The sequence below is a fragment of the Rissa tridactyla genome, chromosome 21 (assembly GCF_028500815.1).
Source record: "Rissa tridactyla isolate bRisTri1 chromosome 21, bRisTri1.patW.cur.20221130, whole genome shotgun sequence".
NCBI classification, from domain to species: Eukaryota; Metazoa; Chordata; class Aves; order Charadriiformes; family Laridae; genus Rissa; species Rissa tridactyla.
Window position 1 is genome coordinate 3487732 of NC_071486.1, and position 17242 is coordinate 3504973.

At 54.0% G+C, this 17242-nt stretch overlaps 1 protein-coding gene across 6 annotated transcripts; it reads right to left on the reverse strand.

Moving 5' to 3' along the window:
* Positions 1–1064: 1064 nt before the first annotated feature.
* On the reverse strand, positions 1065–16325 carry LOC128900341 (trem-like transcript 2 protein). Of its 6 annotated transcripts, none has more exons than XM_054181370.1 (10): positions 16172–16324; positions 14790–15062; positions 13264–13614; positions 6729–7079; positions 5202–5552; positions 4507–4827; positions 3465–3540; positions 2529–2644; positions 2069–2118; positions 1065–1606 (listed from the first exon to the last, which is right to left on the reverse strand). In XM_054181370.1, the coding sequence occupies exons 1-10, from the start codon at positions 16212–16214 to the stop codon at positions 1400–1402; spliced, it is 2139 nt and encodes a 712-aa protein (XP_054037345.1). In that variant the 5' UTR covers positions 16215–16324; the 3' UTR covers positions 1065–1399. The 6 variants fall into 6 exon arrangements, with proteins under 6 accessions (XP_054037345.1, XP_054037343.1, XP_054037346.1 ...); XM_054181368.1 differs by having other exon boundaries at positions 14790–15140; XM_054181371.1 differs by lacking the exon at positions 14790–15062.
* Positions 16326–17242: the final 917 nt, after the last annotated feature.

The window sequence follows — 17242 nt, forward strand, 5'->3', positions numbered from 1 at the left end:
GCAACTACTTTGCGCAGGCTGCCAGTTTCTTGCTGTGTGCTACTGCCTGTACAGACCTTCCTCATGTCTTGTCTCAGGGCTCATCCTTGCAGTTAGCACAGCAAGGCAAATTCTGTTCAAAACTGTCCCAGTGTTGTTCCCTTCCCTCCTTTCTACAGAAATACTCAGTTTTGGTTCTTCCTGCTTATTTGGTTCCACACTACCTTGGTTTAAGCAGCCAGTTTGTGTGTTCTTGGGGAACAGATGGTGTAAGACAGCAGACCAGCCAGAACAAAGTTTTGTTGAACCAAGTAATGGCCTTTGATTAGGAGGTGGTGAAAGGACCGGGCAGTCTGCACAAGCTACCCATGGGAAGCCATGCCTGTAACTTCTGATTTCAGCTGCTTATTTTCAATGTAGAGGCCTCAAAGACTGCATAAATATGCTGTGGCTGTGGATGACCCTGAGAGCAAGTCAGTCTTCAAGCTTGGAAAGAATAAGTTGTCTAGAGGGTACAGCGTTGGAGACTTTCCCTAGTGTAATCCACAGGGGCCACATTGAATCCATCCCACAACCCCATGCACTCAGTAGTGTCATCACCTTCATTCCCTCCTACCCTCAAATTCCGGAGTGCACACTCTATTTCTTGATCTAAAGCTCAACATTTAGCTTTAGTTTGAAAGCCTCTTACTATTTTACTTACCTAAGCAGACTGATAAATTTAGGTTATATGGGAATTTGCATTAAGTTTCAAAAAGAGTATATATTACTTGTATACACCATTGTTGTTTTGTAGCTACAAGGCCTTCTGGTGCTCAGATTCATACAGCACAATCCTCAGTTTGCAAAGTTTGCAATGCAGCATATCATTGTGTTGCAATACACCCTCAAGCTATTTGCCTCCTGGCAGATGCTGGTTCTGCTTATTCTTATAATCCAGTGCTCGTATCCCCCACCCATTACATGGCAAACGGACTGGGTCACAGCAAGGTTAGAGTTTTATCCCTACAGCACTGGAATGAGTTTGCTTGGCCATAGTAGCTGAGCCTGTAGGAGTGGGACAGAGTTTCTATCAGTGAACACAGTTGAAATAGCAAACCTATTCATGTCCAGACAAATATTGCTCTTTTTCAAAAGGTCAGTCCTCCACACCTGCCTTTCCAAAAGAGTCTGCATTTTAATGGGACCGAAGAAAGCAGATGCACAAGAGATCCTGAGAATTGCCCAGCACCTCTGTCTGACCCGAGAGAATCTGCACAATTGTGGCAAAATTCTCTACTGGCCTCTAATTGTACAGGCAACATACACACGGCAACAAAAACTTAGATCTTTCCCCAGTGTCCATCCACACATCTTCTGCTCCCCATTCCCACTTCTTATTCTTTTCTCCCATTTCTGGATTACTTGGGGATTCTGTGCTTCAGCCTTTCTCACTTGTCGGTAACTGCTTGAGTGCAACGATAGCATATTCTACATTTTCATCTTCGGGTTTCCTGTGAGCCTGACTTCGTTCAACATTACAGTAGAGAGGATCCTCGTCACTGAGTCGGGATTTATAGTTCAGGGTAACATATTTTAGGTCTTCGCCGTCATCCTTGGGACTTTCCATTCTTTCAGTACTGTCAAGCTATGAAAAGAAAGGGAAAGTACTTCTTAGCATGATTCAGTGCCAGGCCACAGCTGTTTTCAAAAGGACAAGGTTTTCCCAGGGGGAAAAGAGAAGCATGTAAAAACTTACCTTTGGTCGTGACAGAGCTGAAAGAACAGAAAACTCTTTCCTTCATCACCTCTCCTTGATACGGGTTACAACCTCATTGTCTAACCCTGGTTTCTAGTCTTAAAGACATTTCTCAGAGATTACTAGAATTTGCTCCATTGTTTTTTTCCTGCTGGAGATTCCTTACATTAATTACTCCCCTCTCTCTCCAGATAGGAACATTCCTCTCTCTGGTGACATTAAATACCATTTTGCCTCCTGCTTACAACCAAAAATGAGCACCAAGGTCCTCATCAGATGGGTCAGCCCGCTCCTCACAGGCTATTGGTAAGGGATTCATGTACCATATGGGAAATCTATCATTTTCCTTACCTGTGCTATGTCCTCTGGTTTGTCATAGGTGTCCTCTGCTTGTCTGTTACCTTTGGAAAGAGCCAAAATCAGAGGTTTTAGAAGTAGAGAAGTCCATGAAATCCCATGGCATTGCCTATACTTCAGGAGTTTCGGGGAAGGCTGTGGGACTGCGCAGTGGCAGAAGCGATGGGTGTGACAGTGCGACCCCTCTACCCTGAATCTGGTGAACACATTGCTCTCACTTTAATTGTCCTCTTAACATGGTAGGAGGTGTCCTGTGCAGAGTCTAGAGGAACATGGTTTAATTTATTGTGAGAGGAGATCACAGCAAGAAGCCTGCCTTGAGACTTCCCAAGCTACACCAGCCTTATCTTCTCCAGAGCTCTGTGAGTTGGGAATAAGGTCGCCAGGAGTGGAAAAGTGATGGCCAGATGTTTAGTATAGACTAGAACATGAGGCATCACCAGTCTCCACATACCTCTTCTCTTCAGCTGCTTGTGCTGCCTGACGCACAGTGTTACCGAGCTGGTAAGTGCCAGGATGAACAGGATGCTCAGGACGCCAGAGAGTATGTTGAAGGTGTGTACATTTGAGCTGAAGCCAGGAGAGCAAAAGGGTTACCAGTGTTAGATGGTAGCACAGCATGATGATGGCGCAGCCCATTACGAAACAGTGACCAAAGAAAGGGACAGGAATAGCTCTTATGCACTAGCTTTCATGCACTTGGAAGGAGGGGGTGGTTCTCCTGCAGCAATGCTATTTTGATTTTTCTGCCTGGCCGTGCCTTCTGAGCTTTTCCTAAACTATTCTCCAGACTTTAAAAACAAGCCACTGCTCAAAGTTCAGAGTACAATTCCAGGCCCTCTGCAGCAGGTACTGCCTTTTCCTCCTGGGTTTTGCTGCACCTGGCACACTGGAGCTGATGTATGATTGTACTCTGAGGTGCTGCTGTAGTGTTGATGACAGCAGATGTCCAAAGGGGAAGAAAATCCTTTACATTTAACTGCCTGGTAAATAGAAGGATAAAATAGCAGCCAAGGTCTATTTAATTGTTAAATATTCATGCACAAGAGTGAGCAAAGTCAAGACAAAAAGGCTCAGGGGAAGAATCTCTGTGCCTCTGTTGCTCCAAAGAGTGCAGCCCAAAGAGATAAGGATAAAAAAGACGATAGGCATCTGCATTCCAGAAAGCTGTGACGTGACTTTATTAATCTATTTCCTCCTTTGTAATTACACTCTGGGTTGGAGCTGGAAGAGGAGAGGCCATCGTTGTTAAGGACGCCTGTCATGTTGAATTCCTGTGTAAGCAGGAACCTTCAGAAGGCCTGCCTACCGCAGGAAGAGAGTCATACTGTGGCTGAGACACTAATAACTCATGTCTGTGTTCAAATTAGAGACTTTTTTAAGGCCTTACCTCGGTGGTGGGGCGGTGACAGAAAGAGTTGTTAGACTTGTGCTTGCAGTACCTGACAAAGGTGTTCCAGCCGACGCTGCAATCACAAACAGGAAGAGAAGAATAATCACTACTGGGCTGCTTTGCATTTACCAGCTAAACTTCCCTGGCCCTGGGAAGATGGGGCTATAAACGCACTCCTGCCATGATGCCCAGCACAGCCAAACTGCCCAGGCTGTAACCTGTGTCATCGCGACTTGCTGTCAGCCGGCAAAGCAAAATAAGGATCAAAAGGTGGGAGGGAGGGGCAAGGAGCTGAGCAGGAGCCCCGCTTTGTGTGTACCCCCCCAACACGTGGCCGAAGGAAGTGCTGTAAGTGCAAGCAGCTCTGCTCTATGGCAGAGGTGTTCAGGTAGCAATGAACTATTTAACAGCTCTGTGCTTAAGCAGACAGAGGCTTACGAAAAGTAAGCAGAGAGCATTGTCTGTGAAGGACTCGGCTATAAGAATTGTTTGCAGGACATGAGGAGCAGAAGGGGACAGGAGCCAGGTAACTCGTGCCACAAATTGGCTGGTGTCCTGTCCCCTTGCTTTGGTTCCCCCAGGGACCGCATGCTCATGGGGGCTCAGCCCGTGGGGCCTGGGAGTCCATGACGAGGGGGGGCTGGCAGCTGCGGGGCCAGAGCAAGAGCAATGCCTGCAGTGGGGGAGGTCTCCAGCGGTGCCCAGCGTGGGCCAGGCAAGCGCAGAGCTGGGGGAGCTGCTCCTGGAGCCCCTGGCTGAGCCCTGTGGGAAGCAGTTGTGAAGAGCGGCCCCATTTGTGGGAGCTCGTGGGAGCAGCTGGGAGCAGACAGAGCATGAAGGGCCAGGCCAGAGCTTTGGCTCCACAGGCCCAAGGGGCAGCCGCCCGTGTGTCCGCCAGAGAGACAGAGAGGGAGACGTCAGCTGTGTGGCGGCAGCGCTGGGCTCCTCGCTGCAGTGGCGCAGGCCGGGAGGGAGAAGCAGCAGGGTGGTGAGGCTGAACGCTGCCAACGGGCAGGCTTGTCTGCCAGTAGGTACTCACTCTTGGACACAGAGAGCTGGAAGTCCATTATCCGGATGAGTTCACGGCCTCTATATAATGCACACCAGTACATGCCGCTGTCCTGGGCCTGCATCTTCTGCATGGTAATGTTGACAGTCCTTTTCTGGGTGTCATCCTGGATCAATGTTCTGTCTTGCAGAGCTTGGCTGTTATGCCGTGTTGAAGGGTAATCTGATCTCGCCACAGTTTTACACGCAGTCTGACCTTCTCTTCGACACCAGACTTTTGTCCCCATGCCGTACACCAGGCCACTATAGGGGCACTGCACAGAGAGAGTGTCCCGCTCCCACGTTTGCAGCTCTGCGAAACAGCACATGTGGTCACTGACCCGCCAACAGTGGGCACCCGGGCATCCATCCCCGGCCTGAGGTGGGCACCTGGGCCAGACTCTGCCCTGGGCAACTCCCTGACGGACGGCGTGTCCATCAGCGCAGGGCTGATGTTGGGCAGGAGAAGAGGGAGGCGAGAGCCTGCAGGGCCAGCGGGGTCTGTGGGGCCCCGTCACACCGTGCCTGTGTGAGCGGGGCAGGCGGTGAGCGAGGCTGGGGAGGGTGGGGGGCTGTGGGGGTCAGGGGAAGCCACTCGCTTGTAAGAGAGAGGGGGGAGGGAGTGCGGGAAGGAGTGATGTTGCTTTCTGACAAGTGTTGAGTTTGTGGGGGGAGAAAGGTACTCACCCTTGAAAACAATCAGTGAGATCGTCCATAAGGGAATATACCAGTAACTGTTGTGACGGTAAGCACAGGAGTATGTGCCTGAGTCCTCTGCCTGGAGGCTGGTCATGGTGATGGACACAGTTCTATACTGGCGGTCATCCAGTATCGTAACTTTTCCCTTTGTGGCCGTGTTTCTGTATGGGTATCCTGCTGGCTTGGTTGTTTCCGCTAAGGGCTCACATTGTCCATCTCTCACGCGGCACCAGGCTTTCTGCTGCTGGTAGTCAGTCCGTGCTGTGTAAGGACACCGGATAGACAGAGTGCTTCCTTCTGCTTGTCTCTCCTCGGCATCAGGTGGTTGGGCTTGGAGAGCTGTAAATGCCAGATGTGGTGAGGGAGAGGGGAGCTGATGCAGGGCTGCCCACAGCCTCCCGACGGACACACAGAAACTGCCTCCGACCTTCGTCCAGGGGCACTTGTGTCTGGAGGAACTCTGAAACCCGAGGTCCATTTCCCCTGCTAAATTCCCCTGCTTGGAAATGGGGAGGTTGGTTTCTGGTGGGCAGTGCTGAGATTTGAGCTGGGGCCACCCCTGTGACTTAAACCCCAGTATCTTTGGTTTAAAACCCACAGACCTGCGAATGCTAGAGGTGTTGGACCTTCAAGCCTAAATGGAGCCGTGCATGGCTCAGTGTTTGGAGCTGCCCCAGCAGCCCAGCCCATTGTTACTGCCCCTTGCCACAGGGAGAATGGAGACCAGCCCCTCTCCACCCCGGGATGGCAGTGGTGGAGTTCAGCAACGCCTCAGCGAGTGGCAGGTTCTCCCTGGCAGCTGGGTGGCCGTTTGCTGCTTCAAGGCTTTACCCAGCAGCATTGAGTGAGGAGCTGGGAGAAAGGTGGTGATTGCTTGGGCAGAGGGAGAGGAAGGGACAGAGGGAGAGGGAAATGGAGGAGAGCGAGGCCCATCTGGTGGCAGATTCCCCGAGAGCACACGTGAGCCAGACGGACAGTGCAGATCACTGTGCATTCCGTGTCGAAGGGTAATCTGTGCTTACCACGACTTTACACTCAGTCTGACCTTCTCTTCCACACCAGACTTTTGTCCCTGTACTGTGCCCCGGGGTGCTGTAGGGGCACTGCACAGAGAGAGTGTCCCGCTCCCACGTGTGCAGCTCTGCGAAACAGCACATGTGGTCACTGACCCGTGAGCGATGGGCACCCGAGCATCCAGCCCCGGCCTGAGGTGGGCACCTGGGCCAGACTCTGCCCTGGGCAATTCCCTGACGGATGGCGTGTCCATCAGCGCAGGGCTGAGGTCGGGCAGGAGAAGAGGGAGGCGAGAGCCTGCAGGGCCAGCGGGGTCTGTGGGGCTCCGTCACACCATGCCTGTGTGAGCGGGGCAGGCGGTGAGCGAGGCTGGGGAGGGTGGGGGGCTGTGGGGGTCAGGGGAAGCCACTCGCTTGTAAGAGAGAGGGGGGAGGGAGTGCGGGAAGGAGTGATGTTGCTTTCTGACAAGTGTTGAGTTTGTGGGGGGAGAAAGGTACTCACCCTTGAAAACAATCAGTGAGATCGTCCATAAGGGAATATATTGGGAACTGTCGGAACGGTAAGCACAGTAGTATGTGCCTGAGTCCTCTGCCTGGAGGCTGGTCATGGTGATGTACACAGTTCTATACTGGCGGTCATCCAGTATCGTAACTTTTCCCTTTGTGGCCGTGTTTCTGTATGGGTATCCTGCTGGCTTGGTTGTTTCCGCTAAGGGCTCACATTGTCCATCTCTCACGCGGCACCAGGCTTTCTGCTGCTGGTAGTCAGTCCATGCTGTGTAAGGACACTGGATAGACAGAGTGCTTCCTTCTGCTTGTCTCTCCTCAGCATCAGGTGGTTGGGCTTGGAGAGCTGTAAATGCCAGATGTGGTGAGGGAGAGGGGAGCTGATGCAGGGCTGCCCACAGCCTCCCGACGGACACACAGAAACTGCCTCCGACCTTCGTCCAGGGGCACTTGTGTCTGGAGGAACTCTGAAACCCGAGATCCATTTCCCCTGCCAAATTCCCCTGCTTGGAAATGGGGAGGTTGGTTTCTGGTGGGCAGTGCTGAGATTTGAGCTGGGGCCACCCCTGTGACTTAAACCCCAGTATCTTTGGTTTAAAACCCACAGACCTGCGAATGCTAGAGGCGTTGGACCTTCAAGCCTAAATGGAGCCGTGCATGGCTCAGTGTTTGGAGCTGCCCCAGCAGCCCAGCCCATTGTTACTGCCCCTTGCCACAGGGAGAATGGAGACCAGCCCCACCCGACGCGTAGCATGACAGTGGTGGGGCTCAGGTGCCCCTCAGGAGCCGGGTGGCCGTCTGTCCGGAGTTTGGGGACAGGGCAGAGGGAAGGAGCAAGGGCAGTGTGTTCCCTGGGGATGAAATGCTCATTCTGTGGCTGGGCTTGAGCTTGCCTCCAGCCGCCTGCAGCTCCTCCATGCGGCATCCTCGGAGGATGCCCAGCGACCCAGGGTGCGAGGCTGTGCTGGGTGCAGGGCTGCCTCGGTTCTCCAACCTGGTACCACATGCGGAAAGCCTTGTGCTCTCTGCTGGGACAGCAGGGGAGGCAGGCGCGTGCCCCCGGGCAACGCTGTCCTGACCCGGGGCTGCAATGGGAGCAGCCAAGAAGGGCCAGGCAGTGTGACGGGAAATGGCGACTGGGGGAGGCGCTGGGGCTGCTCTGGAGACCGCAGCTGTGTGCTCCCAGGGTGGTTTGTCCTGGGAGCCTGGAGAAGCCAGATGTGTTATGGTGGGAGCTGGTGCGGCCCCTTCCCTCCCCATCCCTGCAGTGTCTGTCCGTGGTCGGATTCCCCCCCAGTGTGGAGCTCCCCGGGCAGCGGGAGGTGGGGAAGGGTGTCCCGCTCCCCCTGGGTGCGTGGGAAGCCCGAGGCAAGCCCAGCCCTTCTCTTACCTGGGAAGCAGAGCGGCAGCAGGAGGAGGGCTCTCAGCTCCATGGCCGTCCTCAAGCCCAGGCAAGGGGCATTGGTGGGGGCTGCCCAAGGTGTTCCGTTCAAAAGTGTCTGCCTTGTGAGCCCTCCCGCATCCCAGTGGCGCTGCTGGAGGAAGTGCCTGAGGTCTTGCCTCAAGCGGAAATCCTTCACCATGTTTTGTTACAGGACTGATATTACGATAATTTCTTAATGCATTTGGGGAAGTGGCTGAGAGCAGAGCTCAGCCTGTCTTGATGGCAAAGGCCCTTTGCTGCTCTCGCCTGGCCATTGCCATGCTCTGCCCTCACTCCGGTGGCCGTGGGGCACTCCTTGGGCTGTCCCGAGCCGTGGGAGATGGCACAGGTCCTTTCCCTGGCCAAGCCCTTCTCTCTGGGCTCCCACGGTGTCCTCTGCCCAGGCCCTTGCTGGAAAGTCTCCTGAAAGCCAGGGTGGTAATGCGTCCAGGGCTGTGTCTGCATGAACCCTCCCGTGTCATTTGGGATCCCCCACCTCCACCCCCACAGCCATTTCCCTCGTGCCCTGTGCTTTGCTGTGCACAGAGCCCTCGGGGTGCCTTCCCCTGAGTGCCCAGCTGCAGAAACCAGACCAGAACCGTTTGGTTTTGCACATTTTATTTGCCATGGGGCAGCCTCGCAGAGCCCTGGTGCAGGGGCCCATGGGGAAGGCGAGAGGGTTTGCAGAGCTCTGTGGGAAGTGTGGGTGCTCCGGGGTGAGACCCTGCTCTGTGGCAGTAGCGTGGCTGCTCCCAGGTGGGACCTGGCAACAGGGGGGTGCTGGTGGCAGAGCCCGGGCAGGCTGCGAGGGCAGCTCCCAGCAGCAGATGCTGCCCATGGGCTCCTCCCCGCCTGCTTCCCTCCTCTGCTGGTCAAAAGGAGAGGACGAGGTGAGGCTGCTGGCTGGGCTGGAGATGGGAAGAGTAGAAGGAGGAGGAGGAAAGAGAGCAATAATTGAAGCAAGCTGTGTTTTCCCCTCCCTCAAAGTCCCTTTTGACTTTGCTGTGTGACATGGAGGAAGATATTTAAGGGCTGGCCTCAGGTGAGGCTGGCAGGGTGGCAGTGGGTGGTAGCTTGTGCTCTGGCTGGCTGGAAGGAAGAGACTTCTTCGACCTGGGGCATAGAGGTGCTTTTAGCACAGGGTGTCACGTGAGCTCTTCTCAGAACTTTCTCCTCTCCTGGTATCTCCTGCCCTGGACGGGTAGAGGGAAAAGTCTTTCATGAAATGTCTGTTGGCTGGGAAGTGTTCATAGTTGAGTCCAGCAGTGGGAAAAGAAGGCTGATGTTTTCTGGTGGGGGCGAACGCTTACTGCACCTTGCAGAATTACAGGGGCTGCCAGGAACCGGGGACAGATTGACCGGTCGTACAAACTGCCCTCTGAACCTGCTGAAAAGGAGCCTTTATGTGTTTGGAGGTATTTAGGCTGTGGGAGAGGTTTCTTCTCTTAAGCAAAATGTTTCCTTCTGAGTAATATCAGGAGGGAAATTCCCACCAGAGTGGTTGGTGCTGGGCAACAGAGGGAGAGAAGTTAATTCATGCCTGCTTTAGACCATGTGGGATTTAAACTACCTCAGGGTATAAAGCAGTGTGATGCGTCAGCCCTAGCAGCCAAGAGTGGGGTAGTGGGAGGAGCTGCTTTTGAGAAATTCAAGAGACATGGGGAAAAAGAGGGGAACCTGTCTCTATATAGCACATTTTTTTCCCCAAGCCTCTTCACCCCTCTCTTCCTTGCCCTTTTCTTATCCCTGTGCTCAAGGGCAGCGTCTCAGTGTGTCTGCTGGTGTCTCTGTCCTTCCTAACTGTACTTTGTTGCTTCTCTGAACGGGATTCAGTTACAGGAGCTTGCCCTGGTGGAAAAGCTTTGGTGAGAAGCAGCTTTCTCTGGTTTTGGCTAAAAGCCCACATGACTTGCATCCCCACCAGGCAGGTGGTTGCTGTTCTGGAGAGGACTTGTTGTTTTGCACTGTGATTTTGCTGCTTACTATCATCTAGATGCTTTCACTGTGGAGGTCCTCTTCATCCTTCTCGTGAGGAGCACTAGGATCACTATTGCCAGGATCTTGCTGGTCACGATACCAAGGACAAGCCAAAGGATGGTCTGCAACCTAGAAAAAAAAAAGGAAAGAAATATACCAAAACAAATTAAAAACCCCACAAGGACAGCAGAATCGATCCAGAGAGATGGAGGGGTTCCCCAAGGAGGGTAAGGATTTTGTGGAACGTGACCGTTCTTCATGCATAAGGGGAATCCATCAGGAATTAGTATTTAAGGGAGACTCCCAATGAGTTTAGAAAGGAAGGTAAATCTGTCCCGAGCATCGTTCTACAGATGTCTGTTTAGCACGATGGAAGACTTAGCTCTCCAAACCATGGGGAGTTCGGATACTGCAGATTGCTTTTGAGATTATCTTCCCCACATAGAAAACTCCTGAAAGGAGCAAATTTAGCAGTTTATGTGAGTGAAGAAGACAGTGAAAGGGAAGGAGCGCGGAGATTTTTACAGACAGTGTAAGATGTGTGCTGATGCGAGGAGGATGGAAGAACCTATTAGCTATGCTGTAAGTAAAGTAAAAGAGCTCCCCATCCCCCTCTTTCAGAGGCCTACGTTCCCAGTAAGGCACAAGAGACTTTTCTTTTTGCCACTTTGAATTTGTTACATTTCAAAATGTTTGTTTTGTTATTTCTCCTTTGTTTTCATCTTTGGAGGAGGTACAGAGATAGCCAGCCAAATCCTCCATCTGGTGGTATTTCTGGGGTAGGATCTCTGCAGCCGTGTGCATTTCTTTTGCCATGTGTGGTGAACTCCTAGTTTTTCTGTTGTTTTCTGCTTGCTGCTTTCTAGTTAGAGAAATGTTTTCTCTTTGCCCCGTACCATCACAGCTTCTTTGCAACTGTGAGATAAATCAGATTAGCCAATTCCCTCTTACTCGATTGTTGATAAAATGAGTCTTCTGTCACCTGGGGGAGGAGCGGACAGAACCTGCTCTTTTCTACCCTCGAGTGTTCAGGCTGGCTCGTGCTGCCCCGTTCACCTGTCAGCAAGGTACAGCTCACCTGTGTTGTTTCATTTCTTCCTCAGTACTGATAGTTCTTTCAGTGGAGTTAGAGGGAATCATTGGAGAAATGGAAGACAAGGAGGTTGGTGCTTCACCTGCAAGTAGAATACTTTCAGAGAAAGGACCGACCTGTGTCAGTGACAGGAGACAAAGCAAAACAGAATGGCCAGTCAGGTGTGCAGCTGCTGAGGAGGCGTATTGACAGCAATGTCTCTGCATGCACGACTGAAGGGATTTTAAGTACAGGGGAAACAATGCGAGATGTTAACAACTCCTGTCTGTGTTCAAGCTCAGAGACTTCTTTAGGCCTTACAATGGTGGTGGGGAGTGGCCAGAAGGGGTTGTTAGACTTGTGCTTGCAGTACCTGACAAAGGTGTTCCAGCCGACGCTGCAATCACAAACAGGAAGAGAAGAATAATCACTACTGGGCTGCTTTGCATTTACCAGCTAAACTTCCCTGGCCCTGGGAAGATGGGGCTATAAACGCACTCCTGCCACGATGCCCAGCACAGCCAAACTGCCCAGGCTGTAACCTGTGTCATCGCGACTTGCTGTCAGCCGGCAAAGCAAAATAAGGATCAAAAGGTGGGAGGGAGGGGCAAGGAGCTGAGCAGGAGCCCCGCTTTGTGTGTACCCCCCCAACACGTGGCCGAAGGAAGTGCTGTAAGTGCAAGCAGCTCTGCTCTATGGCAGAGGTCTTCAGGTAGCAATGAACTATTTAACAGCTCTGTGCTTAAGCAGACAGAGGCTTACGAAAAGTAAGCAGAGAGCATTGTCTGTGAAGGACTCGGCTATAAGAATTGTTTGCAGGACATGAGGAGCAGAAGGGGACAGGAGCCAGGTAACTCGTGCCACAAATTGGCTGGTGTCCTGTCCCCTTGCTTTGGTTCCCCCAGGGACCGCATGCTCATGGGGGCTCAGCCCGTGGGGCCTGGGAGTCCATGACGAGGGAGGGCTGGCAGCTGCGGGGCCAGAGCAAGAGCAATGCCTGCAGTGGGGGAGGTCTCCAGCGGTGCCCAGCGTGGGCCAGGCAAGCGCAGAGCTGGGGGAGCTGCTCCTGGAGCCCCTGGCTGAGCCCTGTGGGAAGCAGTTGTGAAGAGCGGCCCCATTTGTGGGAGCTCGTGGGAGCAGCTGGGAGCAGACAGAGCATGAAGGGCCAGGCCAGAGCTTTGGCTCCACAGGCCCAAGGGGCAGCCGCCCGTGTGTCCGCCAGAGAGACAGAGAGGGAGACGTCAGCTGTGTGGCGGCAGCGCTGGGCTCCTCGCTGCAGTGGCGCAGGCCAGGAGGGAGAAGCAGCAGGGTGGTGAGGCTGAACGCTGCCAACGGGCAGGCTTGTCTGCCAGTAGGTACTCACTCTTGGACACAGAGAGCTGGAAGTCCATTATCCGGATGAGTTCAGGACCTCTATATAATGCACACCAGTACATGCCGCTGTCCTGGGCCTGCATCTTCTGCATGGTAATGTTGACAGTCCTTTTCTGGGTGTCATCCTGGATCACTGTTCTGTCTTGCAGAGCTTGGCTGTTATGCCGTGTCGAAGGGTAATCTGATCTCGCCACAGTTTTACACGCAGTCTGACCTTCTCTTCGACACCAGACTTTTGTTCCCATGCCGTACACCAGGCCACTATAGGGGCACTGCACAGAGAGAGTGTCCCGCTCCCACGTGTGCAGCTCTGCGAAACAGCACATGTGGTCACTGACCCGCCAGCGGTGTGCACCCGGGCATCCAGCCGCAGCCTGAAGTGGGCACCTGGGCCAGACTCTGCCCTGGGCAACTCCCTAACGGATGGTGCGTCCATCAGTGCAGGGCTGAGGTCGGGCAGGAGAAGAGGGAGGCGAGAGCCTGCAGGGCCAGCGGGGTCTGTGGGGCTCCGTCACACCGTGCCTGTGTGAGCGGGGCAGGCGGTGAGCGAGGCTGGGGAGGGTGGGGGGCTGTGGGGATCAGGGGAAGGTGCTCACCTGTGAGGGAGAGGGGGGACAGAGTGCGGGAAGGAATGATGTTGCTTTCTGACAAGTGTTGAGTTTGTGTGGGGAGAAAGGTACTCACCCTTGAAAACAATCAGTGAGATCGTCCTTAGGGGAATATACCAGGAACTGTCGGAAAGGTAAGCACAGGAGTATGTGCCTGAGTCCTCTGTCTGGAGGTTGGTCATGGTGATGGACACAGTACTATACAGGCCGTCATCCAGTATCGTAAGTTTTCCCTTTGTGGCCGTGTTTCTGTATGGGTATCCTGCTGGCTTGGTTGTTTCCGCTAAGGGCTCACATTGTCCATCTCTCACGCGGCACCAGGCTTTCTGCTGCTGGTAGTCAGTCCATGCTGTGTAAGGACACTGGATAGACAGAGTGCTTCCTTCTGCTTGTCTCTTCTCGGCATCAGGTGGTTGGGCTTGGAGAGCTGTAAATGCCAGATGTGGTGAGGGAGAGGGGAGCTGATGCAGGGCTGCCCACAGCCTCCCGACAGACACACAGAAACTGCCTCCGACCTTCGTCCAGGGGCACTTGTGTCTGGAGGAACTCTGAAACCCGAGATCCATTTCCCCTGCCAAATTCCCCTGCTTGGAAATGGGGAGGTTGGTTTCTGGTGGGCAGTGCTGAGATTTGAGCTGGGACCACCCCTGTGACTTAAACCCCAGTATCTTTGGTTTAAAACCCACAGACCTGCGAATGCTAGAGGTGTTGGACCTTCAAGCCTAAATGGAGCCGTGCATGGCTCAGTGTTTGGAGCTGCCCCAGCAGCCCAGCCCGTTGTTACTGCCCCTTGCCACAGGGAGAATGGAGACCAGCCCCTCCCCACCCCGGGATGGCAGTGGTGGGGCTCAGCCGCCCCTCAGCGAGTGGCAGGTTCTCCCTGGCAGCTGGGTGCCGTTTGCTGCTTCAAGGCTTTACCCAGCAGCATTGAGTGAGGAGCTGGGAGAAAGGTGGTGATTGCTTGGGCAGAGGGAGAGGAAGGGACAGAGGGAGAGGGAAATGGAGGAGAGCGAGGCCCATCTGGTGGCAGATTCCCCGAGAGCACACGTGAGCCAGACGGACAGTGCAGATCACTGTGCATTCCGTGTCGAAGGGTAATCTGTGCTCACCACGACTTTACACTCAGTCTGACCTTCTCTTCCACACCAGACTTTTGTCCCCGTGCTGTGCCCCGGGGTGCTGTAGGGGCACTGCAGAGAGAGAGTGTCCCGCTCCCACGTGTGCAGCTCTGCGAAACAGCACATGTGGTCACTGACCCGCCAGCAGTGGGCACCCGGGCATCCAGCCCCGGCCTGAGGTGGGCACCTGGGCCAGACTCTGCCCTGGGCAACTCCGTGACGGATGGTGCGTCCATCAGCGCAGGGCTGAGGTCGGGCAGGAGAAGAGGGAGGCGAGAGCCTGCAGGGCCAGCGGGGTCTGTGGGGCTCTGTCACACCGTGCCTGTGTGAGCGGGGCAGGCGGTGAGCGAGGCTGGGGAGGGTGGGGGGCTGTGGGGGTCAGGGGAAGGTGCTCGCCTGTGAGGGAGAGGGGGGACAGAGTGCGGGAAGGAGTGATGTTGCTTTCTGACAAGTGTTGAGTTTGTGGGGGGAGAAAGGTACTCACCCTTGAAAACAATCAGTGAGATTGTCCATAAGGGAATATATTGGGAACTGTCGGAAAGGTAAGCACAGGAGTATGTGCCTGAGTCCTCTGTCTGGAGGTTGGTCATGGTGATGGACACAGTTCTATACAGGCCGTCATCCAGTATCGTAAGTTTTCCCTTTGTGGCCGTGTTTCTGTATGAGTATTGTGCTGGCTTGGTTGTTTCCGCTAAGGGCTCACATTGTCCATCTCTCACGCGGCACCAGGCTTTCTGCTGCTGGTAGTCAGTCCGTGCTGTGTAAGGACACCGGAGAGATAGAGTGCTTCCTTCTGCTTGTCTCTTCTCGGCATCAGGTGGTTGGGCTTGGAGAGCTGTAAATGCCAGATGTGGTGAGGGAGAGGGGAGCTGATGCAGGGCTGCCCACAGCCTCCCGACAGACACACAGAAACTGCCTCCGACCTTCGTCCAGGGGCACTTGTGTCTGGAGGAACTCTGAAACCCGAGATCCATTTCCCCTGCTTGGAAATGGGGAGGTTGGTTTCTGGTGGGCAGTGCTGAGATTTGAGCTGGGACCACCTCTGTGATTTAAACCCCAGTATCTTTGGTTTAAAACCCACAGACCTGCGAATGCTAGAGGCGTTGGACCTTCAAGCCTAAATGGAGCCGTGCATGGCTCAGCGTTTGGAGCTGCCCCAGCAGCCCAGCCCGTTGTTACTGCCCCTTGCCACAGGGAGAATGGAGACCAGCCCCACCCGACGCGTAGCATGACAGTGGTGGGGCTCAGGTGCCCCTCAGGAGCCGGGTGGCCGTCTGTCCGGAGTTTGGGGACAGGGCAGAGGGAAGGAGCAAGGGCAGTGTGTTCCCTGGGGATGAAATGCTCATTCTGTGGCTGGGCTTGAGCTTGCCTCCAGCCGCCTGCAGCTCCTCCGTGCGGCATCCTCGGAGGATGCCCAGCGTCCCAGGGTGCGAGGCTGTGCTGGGTGCAGGGCTGCCTCGGTTCTCCAACCTGGTACCACATGCGGAAAGCCTTGTGCTCTCTGCTGGGACAGCAGGGGAGGCAGACGCGTGCCCCCGGGCAACTCTGTCCTGACCCAGGGCTGCCATGGGAGCAGCCAAGAAGGGCCAGGCAGTGTGACGGGAAATGGTGACTGGGGGAGGCGCTGGGGCTGCTCCGGAGACCGCAGCTGTGTGCTCCCAGGGTGGTTTGTCCTGGGAGCCTGGAGAAGCCAGATGTGTTATGGTGGGAGCTGGGGCGGCCCCTTCCCTCCCCATCCCTGCAGTGTCTGTCCATGGTCGGATTCCCCCCCAGTGTGGAGCTCCCCGGGCAGCGGGAGGTGGGGAAGGGTGTCCCGCTCCCCCTGGGTGCGTGGGAAGCCCGAGGCAAGCCCAGCCCTTCTCTTACCTGGGAAGCAGAGCGGCAGCAGGAGGAGGGCTCTCAGCTCCATGGCCGTCCTCAAGCCCAGGCAAGGGGCATTGGTGGGGGCTGCCCAAGGTGTCCCGTTCAGAAGTGTCTGCCTTGTGAGCCCTCCCGCATCCCAGTGACGCTGCTGGAGGAAGTGCCTGAGGTCTTGCCTCAAGCGGAAATCCTTCACCATGTTCAGCAACAATTTAGGGAAGCGGCTGAGAGCAGAGCTTGGCCCGTCTTGGTGGCAAAGGCCCTTTGCTGCTTCCATCTGGCCATCACTGCGCCCTGCCCTCACTCCGGTGGCTGTGGGGCACTCCTTTGGCTGTCCTGAGCTAAAGTATAATTCCCAGTTAAGAGCCATGATGACCCATCTTCCACAAATGACATATCCACTATGGGCTAAATCCTTCACACATGAAACCCACACTGTGACTTCAGATGGGCCCTCAGTCCTGTGTACCTCACACACCGCCTGCTCTCTCTGCTTCTCCCATAACAACTTATTTTCCCGTAGTATCCCAAGTTCTAACAGGAAGAAGCTGCTGGATTTAGGTGTAGTAGTAATTCTAAGATAAAAGCACCCCATCTCTCCTTTCCTGTTACCACCATCACAGCAGAGCTGGGAGACGCTCATCAGTGTTTGCAGCTGAGCATCCTCAACCCATTATCAAACGAGTTAGTATAAAGCTTCTGGTAAAGGAAGTTATTCCCTTTTTCAGACTTTGTGGAAGAATCTAGTGAGCTGGGAGTTACTGAGTAAATTCTTAGGGTGCCTTATTTCAGGTTGTGGTTTTAGGGGGGGGGAAAGGCATCCTGCAAAAATATTTGAAAGAACATAAAATTGAGGTAAGCCTTAAAATAACTTGTCTTTTTTTCTACAGAAATAGAGAAAAAGGAGACTAATTTAACAAATTTTAATAGCATGCTGTTCGAATTCTTGGTCTGTGGAGCGTGTGATCTATCAATAAGGTAACAAAAGGTTAGGGAGAAGGAGAGTCTGGGGAACATTCAAATGCTTTCCTCAGGTTTTTTGGTTATTTGTCATGTGCATAGTTCATATAGCCATTA